This window comes from Hypanus sabinus, chromosome 10 (genome assembly GCF_030144855.1).
Source record: "Hypanus sabinus isolate sHypSab1 chromosome 10, sHypSab1.hap1, whole genome shotgun sequence".
In the NCBI taxonomy this organism is placed as follows: Eukaryota; Metazoa; Chordata; class Chondrichthyes; order Myliobatiformes; family Dasyatidae; genus Hypanus; species Hypanus sabinus.
The window spans coordinates 122,950,780-122,968,816 of NC_082715.1; the positions used below are offsets into that span (position 1 = coordinate 122,950,780).

Here is an 18,037-nt window from a genome sequence, read left to right on the forward strand (position 1 = left end):
CGCTTGCCTTCTTTCCCAACCTGTTACCAGAAGAATCCTGACACTGTTTTAACAAATTAACCACTTTGCCAACCTCATTTCCAATACTACATTCAGCCCAGCAGCCCCCTCTCCAGCCTTATCACTGCCCGTTCCCACCCATAAGACCAAAGGTCATGGGAGCAGAATTAGCTCATTCAGTCCAATGTGTCTGCTCACCATTCCATCATGGCTGGTTTATGAACCCTATCAACTTCTGCTTTAAATATACCCAATGACTTGGCCTCCACAGCCATCTGTGGCAGTGAATTCCACAGATTCACCACCCTCTGCCTAAAGAAACTCCTCCTCATCTCTGTTCTGAAGAGACATCCTTCCATTCTGAGGCTATGCCCTCTGGTCCTAGACTCCCCGACATCCACTGTCTTTAGGCCTTTCAATATTCGATAAACTTCAATGAGATCCCCCTCCCTCGCCCTTATTCTCCTAACCTCCGGTGAGTACAGGCCCAGAGTCATCAAACACTCCTCATGTGTTAACCCTTTCTTTCCCGGGATCATTCTCATGAATGTCCTCTGGACCCTCTCCAATGCCAACATATTGTTTCTTAGATAAGGGGTCCAAAACTGTACGCAATACTCCAAGTGTGACCTTATAAAGCCTCACCATTATATCTTTGCTTTTCTGTCTCGGAATGAATGCTAGCATTGCATTTGCCTTCCTCACTGCTGACTCAACCTGAAAGTTAACCTCTAGGGAATCTTGCACAACCACCTTTGCTGCTTCAACCACATTGAGTCATTTGAAGATGTCATAAATATCCGAGTACACCCTTTGGACCCAACACAAATTTGAATATTGACCACACAGGATGTGGATTGCGATGATTTCATCAGGCAAATGGGTTTGGGTTTGAACCCCAATCTTGCCTTGGCACCAGGCTGCCATTTCGGTGCAGCATCAATGAAATACTACTCCACCTGAGGTACTGTGTTTTATTTGGGCTCCAAGGGAATATGGACAAGCAAGTAGGCACAAACATGCCAGATGCAATATCATGTGAGGAAAGCCTGAATTTTTCCACTTTGTTGCACAAAACAAAAATTTTTCAATGCTGCTAGATTGAGTGGTATTGACATACAAAGACTTGAGCTTCCTTCTACACAAGTCCATGAAGCTGGTAGACAGTAGGCAGGTACAGCAGGTGGTTAGGAAGGCACATGTTCTGCATTTGTTACAGGAGAATTTGAGTAGAGGAATAGAAAACCTGCTGTAAATATATGGGACCTAGGTGACACCACAGCTGAAGTATTCTGTACAGCTTTGGTTTTCTCAACTAACAAGGAGATACTAACTAGACTAATTCTGGGGTGCTGTTTTTAGCATATGAGGAGAGCTTGAGTAGATTAGGCCTGTATTCTTCTGAGTTTATGAAAATGAGAGAATATTTCAATAAATCTTACAGTATTCTTACAAAACTGACTATTGGGAAGACATTTCCAACAGCTGAGGAGGTAGGAACCAGTCGTCATATTCTCAGGACTGAGAATAGGCCAGATAGGGCTGAAATGAGGAAGAATTTCAGTACCTAGGCTGGTGACTCTTTCAAAAATTCGGGGCCCATTCATTGAGTTCATTCAAAACAAAGGTCAATGGAGGAATCTGAGGGTAAATGATTAGCACAGGAAAATGGCGCTGCGGTGGAAGATCAGACAGCCATGACCTTGACCACACTTGAAGGGCTAAAAGGCCTCTTCATCCTATTTGTCATGTTTTTTATATCTCCAGAACAAATCAGTTCAACTAAAGGGATTTCTCCAACTCGCCTATTGGATCATTTAGTTTCCCATTCCCTCCAAACCAGCCAACTGACATGTTTGACTTCCTCCTAACTTCCTCATTTAATGCTTGTTCCCAAAATCAAGCAGATCATTTTCAGGTTCTCGGGGGCATGCATCTAATGCGAGAAGTGGGAAATTTAAAGAAGATATACAAGAAGAGGTTTTCACACAGAGAGCGGTTGGTGCCTGGGTGTTCAAGAGGCTTTTAGGTACATACATGAATGTGCAGGAAGTAGAGGGGTATGGATCATGTACAGGCTGAAGAAATTTAGTTTAACTTGGCATTGTGTTTAGCACAGACGTCATGGCCCATTTTTGTGTTACCTTATGTTCTATGGAATAACACTTAGTAATTAGCACACCGCCTTACAATACAGGCAACTGGGGTTCAATTCCCGACGCTGCCTGTATGGAGTTGGTACGTTCTCCCCATGGCCGCGTGGGTTTCCTCTGGGTGCTCTGGTTTCCTCCCACAGTCCAAACCGTACTGGTTGGTAGGTTAATTGGTCATTGTAAATTGTCCTGTGATTAGGCCAGGGTTAAATTGGTGGGTTGGTGGGTAGGCCAGAAGGGCCTGCTCCACACTGTTTCTCAATAAACAAATGTTCTATCATGTGACCCTAAGAATCACACAAGGTACTCCAAGAGGAGATGATACGTCATTTTACCCTTCACGATGAAAACTAATAGTGTTTATTTTTATTTAGTTACAACCTGTGGGTGAAAAGTCCGATTTCCAAGATGTTACAGCAAACGTCCCCCTGAGCTGCCCATCACAGGTAAGAATCTGAATGGGTGCGGAGGTCCTCTGGAGTGACACCCAAAGGTTATTCTTTGCACTCGGTTATGCTGCTGGTGTTTCGGACAGCAATGAAGAACACTCCATCTTTGGTGGTGTTCAGCGCTTTCTTCATCATGCCAATAGCTTCCTCGTGGCTTTCACTACTGTCAGTCTTCCAAGTCCTGGAGACTCAGGAATACGGTCACACTCAGACATAGGATTCTTCATTGCTATTCTGTAACAGTTTTGTTTTACCAGTCAGTGTTAGCCCTGAGCCGAACCCCTGATTTTGGAGGACCAGTAGACCGCTCTTAGTCTGGCCTCTGCCCTTTGACCTATTTGACAAGGGTGACCGGACCAAGAGCCGAAGCATAAAGCCCTGACTCCAACCAACATAGCCCTTTGGGTCATTGAGGCTCATGAGCCTCCAAACCCTACGACAAGGTTGTGGTCTTCATGGAGGAAAGGGTTTTCGCTCCAGAAGTCAAGGGATGGACAGAGTGTCTGCATGGTTGCTGAGGTAGTGGGTCAAGTCCAGCAGAGGGAAATCTTCCTCCCAATTTCATGTTGACTGTATTATAGACAGGGATGTGGAGTATAATATGTGCCTAATATGTCTCTCCAAAAGCTGTAAGGTTCAGTGTGCTGAGCCTGCTCCCGTACTCACCGGTGATTGAACTGAGCAAAGCAATGGTGATCGTACTCAGTAGACTGCTCCTCCTTTACCTTCTTCAGATCATAATGTCATGACTGGGTTCTGGAGTATCTGACATCTCTCCACGGCCGCTGAAGGCAGGAGCTTGATTAGCAAAGGGGTGAGATGTTACCAGGCAGAAGTGTGCAGCTGGGATTGCAATCTGATCAGCGTAACTGGTGGAACAAACCACAAGGGTCAGCATCACCCCTGACTTGTACGTTCAAAAAAGAACGCATGTGGAAATGTTGCTGTAATAATTTTCCGGAGGCCAAGGCATTGCTATGGTCTGTGCCTGTGCTGCTGCAAGTGAACGTCATTGCAAATGTACTTGTGCCCACGACACTAAACTCAACCTTGGCTTTGGCTTTGGCGTTACCTTCAGAGGAACCCTTCCATTCACATCCAAGTTAACCTGTCAGCAGCAGAGGTTTCCACTTCACGTGGAACCATGAGAGAGAGCAGATGCTGGAAACAATCTGTTGGAGGGACTCTGTGGGTCCAGCATCATCCGTGGGAAGAAAGTGATTGTCAACGTTCCGGCTCGAACCCTCACTTCAGGAATGGTCCACTTTGCAGGGTTTCAGCTTAAAGCGTGCGCACTTCAATTCGTCCCACAAACGCTGCCTGGCCCACCGATCTCTGCCCACAGATGGTCTGTTGTTTCATTTTAAGATTCTGTGGAAGAGTTTCACGTCAGGCTTTGTGTATGTTTTGCCCCTGCAGGATCAACCCTTTCTTCGAACGTTCAAGAACAGCAACTACACATACCAAGGTGCAGTTCCAACAGCCGCTCCCCCTAAGGTACAGTAAATGTCATCATTCAGTGATTTGCCAGCATGTAGGAATAGTGGATAAACTAAAGATGCTGAAACAACCTGACAACTACGGAGAAAAAAAGACTTCTATTTCCAAAGCCCCTTTTATACTCTCATAGGTCCCAGAGCACTTCACAGCTATTGAAGGGCAGCGATCGCTCCTAATAGTGTAGATACACGTCAGCCAATTAAACCGACAATTTAACAATGCAACCACTTTTTATCCTCACTATAATAGATCATCTAAATTCTAGGTTATTGCAGACCATTGAAATGCAATGAGCAATTATTCCTTTGTATTTCGCCGTTTGTTTCAAAATTAGTTTTTAATGTAACTGTTGAATTTGTTACGAACTCTGAATCACCTCTCACTATGTTATAGCCATGTAATAGTTATTACTCCCTGGTCACCCATTTGTACAATTCTGTTTCTATCAGCACTATTGCAGCGGTGAATTCTAATAGATCAATTGCCGCTGCTGGCAACCTAGCATGGATTGTTATACTTGTTTGACTCACCCTTCAGTCCTTTATTAGTCACTAACAAACAAACTATCATGAAGCAGTGGAATTTAAGCATAATTAAGCTGTAACAAAGCAGTCAGCAAAAGATGTAGCAACCACCCCAGCACCAAACTGCACAGAAAAAAGCAAAAATACGTAACTTATTCCCTTCAGAATCAGCTTCTGATTTTGATTCCGATATACCATACTCCCACTCACAGGTCTAGTTACCATAATATGCATTATAAACGCATAATGCAGATAGAAAACAAATACATGTTGATTCCAGGGATGAAGGCGTTAACCTATGAGGAGAGATTGGGTTACCTGGGACTATACTCTCTGGAGTTCAGAAGAATGAGAGGAGATCTTATAGAAACATACAAAATTTTGAAAGGGATAGATAGATAAGAAATTGTTTCTATTGGTAGGTGAGACTAGAACTAGGGGATATTGCCTCAAGATTCGGGTAGAAGATTTTGGATGGAGATGAGGAGAAACTGTTTTTCCCAGAGACTGTTGCACTTTGGAAGGAAAAACCAAGGTAGAACATACAAGGTAAATGGTGGGGTACTGAAGAGCGCAGTAGAACAGAGGAGTCTGGGAATACAGATACAATATTCCCTAAAAGTGGCGTCACAGGTAGATAGGGTAGTAAAGAGAGCTTTTGGTACATTGGCCTTTATAAATCAAAGTATTGAGTATAAGAGTTGGAATGTTATGGTGACATTGTATAAGGCAATGATGAGGCCGAATTTGGAGTATTGTGTGCAGTTTTGGTCACTGAATTACAGGAAGGATATTAATAAGGTTGAAAGAGTGCAGAAAAGATTTACAAGGATGTTGCCGGGACTTGAGAAACTGAATTAGAGAGAAAGGTTGAATAGGTTAGATCTTTATTCCCTGGAGCATAGAAGAATGAGGGGAGATTTGATAGCGCTTTATAAAATTATGATGGTATAGATAGAGAGAATGCAAGCAGGCTTTTTTCCACTGAGGCCAGGGGAGAAAAAAACCAGAGGACATGGGTTAAGGGTGAAGGGGGAAAAGTTTAAAGGGAACATTAGAGGGGGCTTCTTCACACAGAGAGTGGTGGGAGGGTGGAATGAGCTGCCAGATGAAGTGGTAAATGTGGGCTCACTTTTAACATTTAAGAAAAACTTGGACAGGTACGTGGATGAGAGGTGTATGGAGGGATATGGGCCAGGTGCAGGTCAGTGGGACTAGGCGGAAAAATGGTTCGGCACAGCCAAGAAGGGCCAAAAGGCCTGTTTCTGTGCTGTAATGTTCTATGGTTCTATGGTGAATCTGTGAAATTCTCTGCCCAGGGAAGCAGTTGAGATTTCCTCACTAAATATGTTTTAAAAACTGTTAGAAAAGTTTTCACATAGTAAGGAAAATAAGGGTTATGGGGAAAAGGCAGGTAGATGGAGCTGAGTTTACGGACAGATCAGCCATGATCTTACTGAATGGCAGGACAGGTTTGATAGGCCGGATGGCCTACTCCTGCTCCTAGTTGTTATGTCCCTACATTCCAGCCCCCTAATTTATTGTACTGGAATAATTACAACTACACACTGCCAAAACACAGGAGACATGAAATGTTAACGTTCACACAGACGTACTCTTTCTGGTAAGCGGTCTATCCTGGATTGTGATCTTCTCTCAACAAACCAGGTTGTTCCTCCTGACTGCATTCAGAAAAATCAGTCTTGAATTGCTGCTGCCAAAGCTCATCCAAGTGCAAAATTGATATCCTGCTAACTGTAAGCCTTGTAGACTCCTTTCAATGGTCCAACCCAGCTATGTTTAATTGCATTAACACTGCGAACCACTTGGAACGGCTCCAATGCCTTAGGCACATTCACCCCTATCAAATGCTCGATTTCTGACTCTACTTCCGGAAAATGAATATGCTTCAGGTGAGACCATTCCTGAAGATCTCACTGACAAGGAATGTTCCCTTTGTAGACAGGCATACGTTCCTGCAGTTCACAATGGTTTAAACAGCCACCTCCAATCATGAAATGACGTAGCTGCTCACAACCTTCTCTTGACCCATGGTGCATAAGAGGCTTCGTGTTCCTTTCACCATCACATTGAGCTTGTTCATGAGGCTCTCTGTGCAGAATGACTGTTGTACAGTGGAAAGCATAAGTAACCATTGTCTTGTTACTCTTCGTAGACTTAACTGGAATTATAAGAAGTTTACAATCACCCCCTCCCTGTCGTCAAGGCCATTAAGTGTTACTCGCTGCTGTGTTTGAATCTTTCACGGTGTGTTTAATCTGCACCCTTTTCTTCTGTTCCAGGCTCAGTTGTGGCTTCACTTTCCATCGTAACCACAATAGTGGCAAAACTGCTTCCTTAAGCTTTAGAACGAAGTTGAAATTCAGTTTTGTTCACACCTTTGCTTACTGCTAATGGTGTAACATCATATACGTTCCCAAAGACTGGGTGTGTAACAATCTTTACTTGCCTTCCAATAAAATCAACTGTGATCTTAAGTTGTGCCTTCCTTGCAGTTTATACACCACCAATCTCCATTTTTCCTTGCTTATGGGGGGGGATTTCTCTTACAGTCTTCATATTAGCAGGCAAGTCCAACATACACATGTCCTGCACTGCTTCCATGCATTGCAGCAGACTCCAAGAAAAAGACTGTAATCTGGAGGAGCTTTCATGTCCTCTGCTTTGATATGCGGCCAAGAAAGAGCTTTTTCCATGTAGTCCGCAGCAATTTCCTGTTCATCACCAAAATGTTCCAGTAGTAAAGCCTTGCCTTTAGATATCCTTGGTCCAGGCAGGCTCACTGGCAACACTTTAACAAGCTCGCTAGGGTAACCACCAGTGAACTGTTTGAGAAAATAGAGACGGTCGCCATAATCATCAGTCTTGCCTTCAATGCTATTCTTGAAAGCCTTCATAAATGAATGATACTGCAATGGATGACCATCGAATATTTGAATCTCTCTTTTCGGCAGAGATGCAATGCATTGTTGTTGCATCACTATGCTTGTTATTTCCTCTTGTGGTTCTTATGGCTTCCAGTACAGCATTTGGACTTCAGAAGCACCTTGTGTTCTTGGATATGGCATAGGTTCAGAGTGCCTCCTTGGTGCAGGGTATTCTGAGAGTAAATACCCAGAAAGACCCTTTGGCATCCAAACTCGTGTTTCGTAGACATTTGAGGAACGGATGTATCCACATGGACATTGAGTATGCTGGACTTTCTCTGTGCCATGTCAGCATAGGAATTCTCACCGTAGAACTATCCTGCTGGATCATGTTTAGCACCCACAACACTTGAAGTCCTTCACACTTTAACTCTGACCATCTTGGCTGCAACTTCTTCCTGCAAGTAAAGCTGCTCTACCTTTCTCCAAAGCTGTTCTTCCATCTGCTCCTGGTTTCTCCAAAGCTGTTCTGCCTGGTCTTCCAAAGCATGCTTATATTCCAAAAATTGTTGGCGTGCGAATAATGCTGCTGAACTGGCCACTGTTTTAATCCATGCCAAAGAGGTATCAGATGCACAGGACACTCTGTTCGCAATAGAACCTGCTGCAAATACGTTAGACACTCTTCCGGGTTACGTCATCCTGAAAATCATCAACTTTATACATAGTCAAAATATGTCCTGAAGTTGGTTAAATATCTTCATTTTCTCCAGCTATTTGACTTTCAACATCGCATTTATCTCAATCATTGTTTAGCCTTTGCCGTGAGTGTATTAATAAGCATATAAATACCTGCATAGCTTTCAGTTTGTTTATCTTTCTCAAGATAGACATTAAAGATAACAAGTTATGTTGCTTAGCAACATCTTCACGAAGATTTTTAAGATCATCCAAATGAGACTGCACTTGCGAAACATCTTGCTCTTCTCGTAAAAGGCTTCTAATTAGCATAATAAATCTTTAATCACTTCAACAATGTTATTGTAGTCCTTCCAAATGTTATCAATTCTTGTCACCAAAGTTGTCCTGATAAGTTTAACTTATCTTTTAGTCTTGAGTTCAAGGTCATTGCTTCTGGCTTGACTCATGTTGTCTTCCAATTGCACAAAGCAGGTAAAACATTCAATTCGGATGTCAGCAATCGAAGCATTTCAGCATTTCAATTGAACCAAGCACTGAACTCTTAGGCAAACACCACTATACCGTACAGTCTGTGATGACCAGGTCTACCAGGTCTGGTACAAAGTCCCCAAATTACCAGAAATTTAACTGAGAGTTCCTGACTCAGCAAATCATTTGCTTACAGAATTGGGGGAGCGACCTCTCCTGTGTGGAAAACCAGCCATCAGAAGCAGTACCGACATCAGGTCAGTGAAAGCCAACTTGATGAACTACTTACAATGGTTTTAGACCTCTCTTTTATATTCGCTTTGACATTAATGTGAAATCATGCATTCGAAGTGTAGCTTCTCTTGGGGCCAGTTAATCTAGTGTTCTAGTCACAGAGTGATACAGCATGAAGACTGGCCCTTCAGACCAATTCATCCACATCTACCAGGTTGTCTGACTAAACTGCTCCTTTTGGCCCATATAAACCTGGGGTTCCCAACCCTTTTCATGCTGTGAACCAATACCATTAAGCAATGGGTCCCGACCAGAGGTTGGGAACCCCTGTTCTAAACTTCCCCACAGCTTCCTCTGACAACTCATGCTCATGACATTCTGTGCAAAAAAGTTGTCTTTAAATATTTACCTTCTAGTTTAAGACTCCACTACTCTGGGGGGGGGGGGGGGTAGGGGGTAACTACCTTAAATCTTTCCCTCCTGATTTTATAGATCACAACTTTTCAATAGTTTTCAGAAAGGAATATTCAATCTCAATGGTTTATAGATACCAATAGGACTGATTACAGACTGAAACCTAGTCCAGGGATTCAAGAGGTTTGTATGTCAAATAATGGACACCTGGGACTGATTACAGACTGAATCAGAATTATGTAGCCTCCTCACCCCCACTCACTCCCCATAGCAGACGGTGATGCATCCAGTTAGAATGGTCTCCATGGTACATGTGTAGAAATTTGCAAGTGTCTTTGGTGAAATTAAATTTCTCCTCAAACTCCTAATGAAGTATAGCCACTGTTGAGTCTTCTCTGTAACTGCATTGATATGTTGGGCCCAGGTTAGGTCCTCAGAGATGTTGACACCCAGAAACTTGAAATTGCTCACCCTTTCCACTTCTGATCCCTCACTGAGATGTTTGTTTCCTCATCTTACCCTTTTGGACTCCACAAGCAATTCTCTGCTCTTTCTGATGTTCTGTGCAAAGTTGTTGCTGTGATGCCACTCAATCAGCCAATCAATCTTGTCCTGTACACCTTCTCATGACCATCTGAAACTAATCCAGGGGTTCAGGAGATTTGTATCAGTGATTACAGATTGGAATCTAATTGAGAACCTCAGTTTGGATGCTGGATGCTCTTCTAAGTAGAGTTAAGAGTAGTTTATTTCCCAAGAACTTGTTTTTTTGAACACTAACAATCATGAATGTAGATTCTGAAGTGTCAAAATTATTTGTTGCCCCCTGCTCCTCTCCAGTGTGTATCAGCACTGTCTGGCTACAACATCTCCCTGGCAGGTCCTCCCTGCTGCTCTTGAACTTTCCCTCTAATTTTCTTCCATCCTTTCACTTATTTCTGCCCCATTCTATTTTCCGCAGTTCACAAGATTCGGCCTGCTGATATTAAAATCATAGCAGCACTGGGAGACTCAATAACCGTAAGTATAAATTTTGCAAGATCAAATAAATAGGGTGAGCAGAAACACAGACTGGCTTTGAAGAAACAGAGGTGAAATCTGTTTTCTCTTAGTAAAATTATTTTTGTTGCATTCCACAGTCAATGTGGGCATTACATTACTACTGGCCCAGTTATCATTGCCCAGTCCCAACAGCGTTTGATGAGGTTCTGGTAGAATTGAGTGTATAACAAGTCCATTTCAAAGCACAGCTAAATTTGAGTCAAAGGGCTTTAGCAAAAGAGAGGCATGTTTAGGGCAATGCAATATTTTCATAAGACAAGTTTTACTTTTCCAATGTTATTCGAGTAGATGATCATACGTAGCCCAGGTGCTAGTGTGCAGTTTAAACTAGTGTTGAAATCATTAGAGTTATTTCCATATTTCCTACAACACTGAAAGAGACTATTTCAAAGATTCAAAGTACATTTATTATCAAAGAATGTATAAATTGAGGTTTCTCTGCTGACAGACAGCCACAAAACAAGAACCCTGAAGAACCCAGTTGAGGAAAAAGAAAGATGAAACACCACTGCACAGGGAAAGAGAAAAAAATCACAATCATGCAAACAATACTTACTTATTTAGATACAGTGCGGAATAGACCCTTCCAGCTCTTTGGACCACGCTGCCCACCAATCCCTCAATTTAATCCTATCCTGATCATGGGACAATTGATGACGACCAATTATCCTGGTAGCTCTTTGGATTGTAGAGCCCCTGGAGGAAACCCACGCAGTCACAGGGAGAATGAACAAACTCTTTACAGACAGCAGCGGGAATTGAACCCGGGTCGCTGGTACTGTAAAGCACTGTGCTAGCCACCTTGCTATCATGCCCATTGAGTCTCTGCTGACAGTCACGTTCCTTCAGTAGTTTTCCTTGGAACCCATCCAACAATTCCAGCATCCACCTACGCTCAGGACAATTGAGAGGGACCATGTGCACCTCCCCATAGATGCAGTACTACTGCATCTATCTCATAGTCTTGTTCATTCTTCACAGCTGCATTATGGAATAGTTGTTGTAGAAGAAATTCAAACGCCGTCACCCTTCTCCAAATAACCTCCGATCCTCGTCAGGATCAGTTTTGAAATCTTTCACAATCACACCATCCATGCATTGGCACTGCAGATTGAACAGTACGTTAGCTTTGGTTTGAAGGGCATGTGGCTAAACTTGTTGTAAAGTCTTATTTTACTTTTGGTACTTAGGCTGGATTCGGAGCACGGGCAAAGAACTTGTTTCAATTGCGAACTGAATATCGAGGCGTTTCATGGAGGTGAGCGTTTGGACAGAACATGTTAATGCAAGTAAAATACAGGACTTGTCGGGAAAGCGACGAAGTAAAGCACCCTCTCAAATAAATGGGAGCAGGAGGTGAACCTTTTGACTGGCACACTAGTCCACAAAGCCAACAGCTCATTTCTCTATTTTGTACTTACAGCATTGGTGGAGACAAAACACTTGAGGCTGTGACTACTCTGCCCAGTAAGTCCTTCGTTCTGACCTACCTCTAGAACTGCTCTTCTCCAGTACTGCTGCTTATTGGAGACGCAAGAGACTGCAATGCTCGAATCTGGAGCAGGGTGAGCAGCATCAGTAGGAGGAAATGGATAGTTCATGTTTGAGTTGATGCCCTTCAACTGACGTGAAATGTTGACTGTCTGATCCTCTCCGTTGATGCTGCCCGACCCAATGAGTTCTTCCACCTATTTTTGTGTGCTGCTATTTATTGAGCTGGTCAAATCTCCATGCGACACACTATGTCCCAGAAGTTAAAACTGGCCCTGGTTTGAGTGGTGGACGGCTTGTGGGAGCAAACAGGTAGTCTGAGTAGCGAGAGAGTTCATAGACATTTTAATACAGAGCGGTCAATTGGAGCATTGGATCTAATCCTTGACCTGACCCAGAGTTGAAATGGCAGTCAGCTTGCGAAACGTAGACACCTGCTGATAATATTACATCACGGAGAACAGAATTTTCTGCATTTAACCAGCACCGTAAAGAATAGCAGTATAACTTGTGTATATGTTTTATTCATGTGACGTGACACAGCTAACAATCTCAACCTGTTCCTAAACTGAAGAGAGAGACAGCTCAGAACTAACCACATTGCTGGACCATCACAGGAATGGCCGCGAGAGTCCCAGGGCTATACAGCATGGAACCAGATCCTGCAGCCCAAATCATCCATGCTGGCTAAGTCGCCTAACTGATCTCATCCCCCAATTTCCTGCATATCCCTCTAAACTTTTCCTATCCAAATGCAACTAAAATCTCGTAGCTATAGGTGCCTCTAACATTCCTCTGGTAGCTCATTCCAAATACTCTCTGCACTCTGTGTGAAAAAGTTGCCCCTGAGATACCCTTTATATATTTCCCCTCTGACCTGAAACTTACACTCTGGAGTTTTGTTCTCCCTGACCGCAGGGTAACATTACAACAAAGAAGCATCTGAAACCAGGTGAAAGAGGAGATTTTTGGATAGGTGTCTAATACCTCGGCTGCTCTACACTTTAGAGAAAGAGAAACGTAGATCAGTTGGGCCAAGGGAGCTATTTTCAAACTATGTGCCAATTACTCTGCAAACAAAGGTTTTATTTGCATTCCATCCAGACAGAGCATTTCCTACATTCCTACATTGAGGCAGTAAAATGAAAATGAGATGGCAGAATATACTCTTAAAGTTACTGAGAAAGTGCAGTGCCGGTGGACAAGTAAAATGCTCGGGCCATGACAACGTATGACAGGATATTGAAATCAAGAGTTCATTTGTTAGCATGTCCACTCAAGAGCCTGTTAACAGCTTTTGTACCTTGCGCCCATTGGGAGGTGGGAGAATGATCACTCTGAGACATCTCAAGCCATGAATATCAGGTTCCGATTGGTTCATTCACAGGCACCCAGACCAAGTGTCCTCATCTCAGTACAGGTTTAAGTCACTTGAAGCCTTCCCAGATGTGCCAAGAGTCTGATGTAGATGAGATCTAATATAGAGGCTGTCCGTAAAGCTGAAACTTTGGTTTTGTATAACTGGAGTTCCCCCACCTACCACCCTAACCATGACTTTGATTATTTTCCTTCCTCAGACATATTGAAGAAGTTTAATCCAAATGTCCACGGCTTTGCCTCAGGAATTGGAAATCTGAAAAGCAAATTCAACGTGGCAGTCTCAGGCTCGAAGGCCAAGTGAGTAGCCAGGAGGGGATTTTCAACCAACCTATGTTGGCTATTAAGTTGTGTTCATTGGGCTGATCAAAGGCTGCTGGGGCTAAGAGTGAAATGATATTAGCTTTGTGCCTCAATTATACAAATTACATGTCACATGCCACATGATTCTGACCTCCTTACAGGGAGAACTTACAGACTCCCTCCAGACAGCAACGAGTGAAGCTCTAAACTCAAATCCTCCACTTGCCACACTAATGATATCAGATTGTCAAAACCAGCAGTGTCAAGGAGTCAAAGATTACAGTTTTGGAGGGGTAAAACATGAGGGACATAAAAATGAAAATGGTGGTTAAATGTGGAAATATGATTGTTAAGTTATTGGAATAGTAGCCAGAGGTTAGAGCCACCAATCCAGGCACACGTACAAATCCTTGCAAGTGAGCTGAGAACTTCCATGTCTTCAACTGAATTTAGGATGAATTATTAGAACGGATGATGACCACGAACATAATCGGATTTTATCCAAGCTTGTATGGTTCATTAATATCCTTCAAAGAAAGGAAATCTGTCTCCCTTACTTAAAGATTCAAGTTTCAAGATTCAGGTTTATTTATCATGAGTACATTAAAACATCCAGTGAAATGCGTTGTTTGTGTTCCAGTTAACACACCCAAGGGTGTGCTGGAGACAGCTCACAGGTGTCACCACGCATTCTAGCGCCAACACAGAACGCAACACGTAATAAATTACAACAGTTACAGCCTCCGGTAGTCATGGGCTCGGGCCTCCAGGCGTGGGCTTTGACGTCCACAGCTCACTCGCAGAAATTCGCGGACCCAGCTCCGGCCAACAAGCCTGTTTCCAGTCTTCCTCAGAAGCCGGCCTCAGTCCTCAGCATCAATCCCAGGACATGCCAAACACCAAACACTAGGCTCCCAACTCCAGATTAGCTTTCAAACTCCGATTTGATCTTGATATTGGTTTTGAACTTAAATGGACCTATAAGTGGCTCCAAAACTATTAATGCATGGGCTCTTAACTACCTCCTAAGTTCAGGAACTTATGCACTCGGTGTTTGGATAAAACAAAATGTTGTTTATATCTGTAATTTAAAATATTGTTATTTTCTATTTTGAATATAGCGATTTGTCAAATCAGACCCATAGACTGATTCAGCTGATGAAGGACAGTTCGGTAGGTACCTCATGAATGGAATGGAGCTGTTGCATTGGTGCAGATGCTGTTCAATGCTACCACCTAGAGGGCAATAGTGGAACTGTCTGAGCAGAACACTTGGCAATGTTGAAGATGGAATGCAGTGCACCAATGGCAATTATAGCGAACTGTGAATTCCTAAACATTAACTAATGATTTGAATAGCTTAGTTCTGAGTTCTAATATACTTCTTCCTACGGGTTTTGCCCTAATACACTGTTTGAAACTTAGAAGCCCATGTTCTTTATTTTATATTTCTTTATCAATCCACCTTCAAGGTTCTGCATTCAAATCCATCAGTCTCAGTAGGGAATAATACCCATCACCTTTGTGAGGAGCTATTGGATCAGCCTGAACCAGCAGGTGTAGGCCCATTGGCACCTTGTGCTTGCTTTGTCATTCAATAAGATCGCAGCCGATCTTTTATCTCTGTGCCACTTTCTCACTCCGACTCCATATTCCTTAAGATGCGGAAATTTGTTTACCTCTCTCGAGTATACTCCATGACAAAACATCCATAGCACTCCTGAGGCTGAAGCTCCCAAGGGTTCACTGCCCTGTGCCCCGAATGGCAGACTCCTTCCTGTGAGACTGCGACACTTGGTCAGAACAGCCATCCCAGGGAACATCATCCCCGCTTCTTTCTGTCAATCCTGTTAACGTTTTATACATTTCAATCAGGTTCCCTCTTTTTCTCCTCATGTTAGCCTAATTGACCTAAATTTCTTTCAGCACCTAAGTCCTGCCATCCCACGAATCAAGCTAGTGGATATTTGTTTCACTCCCTCCACAGCAGGAGCATTGTTCTCAGAAGAGGACACAAGAGCTGCACTCAATCCCTGAGATGCCGTCCCACCAAGACCCTGCATAATTGCTCCCTGCTCCTGTGCTCAAAACCTCTCGCTGTGCAGACCAGTGCGCACCTATCGCCTTTTTCACTACCCGCTGTGCCTGCTTTGGTTACCGTAACAACCAGTGCACAAGCTCTCGGGTCTTGTTCCACCCTCCCTCCACCCCACACTACCGCCATTCCGATAAATAATCTAGCTTCCTAGTATTGCCGCCGTGGGTAGCCTCACGTTCTATTGCATTTGCTCACTCCCTCAAACGCTCCCCCACTGAGCTCACCTGCTCCAGTCATCAAAGAACATTGGGATATTACACTTATTTCTCACCTCATGGATAGCAGTGATCCCAGTGGAACTCCACTTGTCACTGCCTGCCTGTCAGAAAAATGCCCATTTATTCATAACGAATCCCCGTCCATTATCCTTTGTCAGACAGCAGTTCTTGATCCACGATAGCCCCTCCAACCTCACCCACCCCCACCCCATGTACAACGTTCCCTCTAATTTGTAATGACCAGTATGGGCAAAAGCCTTGTGCAGTGCAACCTTTTGCCCAATGTCAGCAACATGTGCACACTGAGTTTTATATATAGGGATATTCATTTTAACACTGTCAATAAGAACTTTGTTCTCCTCTGGGTTTGATCTTTCTTCGCTCGCCATTCCACTTTAAATGAACTCGCAGTCTCTTTGCACTCTCACGCCTTTGCTTCTTTGGGATTCAACATAGTGAATCAATAACTTCTTCCAAAAAAAAATCAGTGTGACTGAGCCAGTTCTGAAACCTGCAGCAAATCATCGCAAGCTTCACATCGTCACACGGTCTGCATCAGAAACCGGGAAAGGAAATGTGATTGTGTATGATCATGAAAAATACTTGACATGCCAATGAGGTAGAGAGCGACAGCCTTTTGTGTGAAGCCTAGATTCCTTTGTGCGCTAGTGACAGAAGATGTGTGCACGCGCACACCTTAAAGGGAACACTGCCCATGTGCTTGAAGTTTGCATGCTTTAATATGGGAACCTATTTCACCTTTTCTGAAAGCCCAAATGCAGCACATCCACCTGCTGTCCCTCAGTTATTCTGCTGTTTATCAAAATGGGGTGGCGTTGTCGAGCATCTTCACTCTGTCAGGTGCAAAAGGCAGGATCTCCTGGTGACTACCCATTCCTGCTTTGACGTGTCAGTCCATGCCCTCCTCTACTGTCATGATGAGGCCACACTCAGGTTGTAGGAACAACACTTCATATTCAATCTGTATTCCAACCTGATGATATGAACATCAATTTCATTAACTTCTGGTAATTTCTTTCACCTCCCTCCTCTCTTTTTCCATTCCCTATTCTGGTTATCTTCTCATCCTTTTAATTCCCTTCACCTGCCCATCACCTCCCTTTCATTCCCTTCCTCCTTCCCTTTCTTCTACGGTCCACTGTCCTCTCCTACTAGATTTCCTCTTCAGCCCTTTAATTCTTCTACCTATCCACTCCAGTTTCTTACTTCGTCCCCCCTCCACTCATCTTCCTTCAGCCCCCTCTCCCACCCATCTACCTTCCCTCTCACCTGGTTTCACCTATTACCTGACAGCTTGTATTCTTCCATTCCCCCTCCTTATTCTGATTTCTGCCCCCTTCCTTTTCAAACCTGATGAAATGTCTTGGCCCAAAAGGTTGACTGTTTAATTCCATGCATAGATGCTGCCTGACTTACTGAGTTCCTCCAACATTTTGTGCGTGTGTTGCCCCAGGTGTAGTTGCCAAGCGTTATTTCCCTTTCACAAAACCCGTGTTGACGTTGTCCAATCCTCTCACTGGTTTCCAAATACTCTGCTGCCACATTTTCAATAATGGAGTTTCCCCACCAGTAACATTAGGCTAAATGGTCCATAATTCCCTGCTTTCTCTCTACCTCTTTTTTTTAATATTAGGGTCCCATTAGCTACCTTCCAATCTGTGGGAACTGCTCTAGAGTCTAAAAAAATTTGAGAAATCACAACCAATGCATCAGCTATTCCCAGGGTGATTTCCTTCAGTACTCTGAGGTGCAGATTATTGGATCCTGGGTATTTATTAGCCTTTAATCCCTTCAATTTCCTTAGCAGCATTTCCATACTAATGCTGATTTTGATAGACCCCACGTTCCCCAGATATTCTGGAAGGTTATTTGTACCTTCCTTTGTGAACCACAGCATGAATTTAAGCGGTCTGTAATTTCTTTGTGCATTAAAATCTGTGTTAAAATCTGCTGGAGGATGCAGGGTGTTGACATGCAATTCCTCACTCACCACCAACACCGCGTGTGACGTTCAACCTGCTGAGTCCCTCCACATGATGCTTACTGCTCCAGGTTCCGGCATCTCCAGTCTCTGTGTCTGCGCTTCCTTTCCTTCCATTAAAATTCTGACTGTGAAGGACCTTCACAAATCTTCT

The 18,037-nt window shown here is 43.5% G+C and overlaps 1 protein-coding gene across 1 annotated transcript in view; it reads left to right on the plus strand.

Annotated features, from left to right (window-relative positions):
• LOC132400343 (phospholipase B1, membrane-associated-like) overlaps positions 1-18,037 on the plus strand; it is a 70,988-nt gene that overhangs the window by 44,939 nt on the left and 8,012 nt on the right. Inside the window, exons 16-23 of the mRNA XM_059981296.1 lie at positions 2,528-2,599; positions 4,022-4,099; positions 8,881-8,941; positions 10,294-10,352; positions 11,585-11,652; positions 11,818-11,861; positions 13,463-13,562; positions 14,687-14,738. Of these exons, the coding sequence (XP_059837279.1) occupies positions 2,528-2,599; positions 4,022-4,099; positions 8,881-8,941; positions 10,294-10,352; positions 11,585-11,652; positions 11,818-11,861; positions 13,463-13,562; positions 14,687-14,738 (534 nt within the window). The remainder of the gene's footprint in view (positions 1-2,527; positions 2,600-4,021; positions 4,100-8,880; positions 8,942-10,293; positions 10,353-11,584; positions 11,653-11,817; positions 11,862-13,462; positions 13,563-14,686; positions 14,739-18,037) is intronic.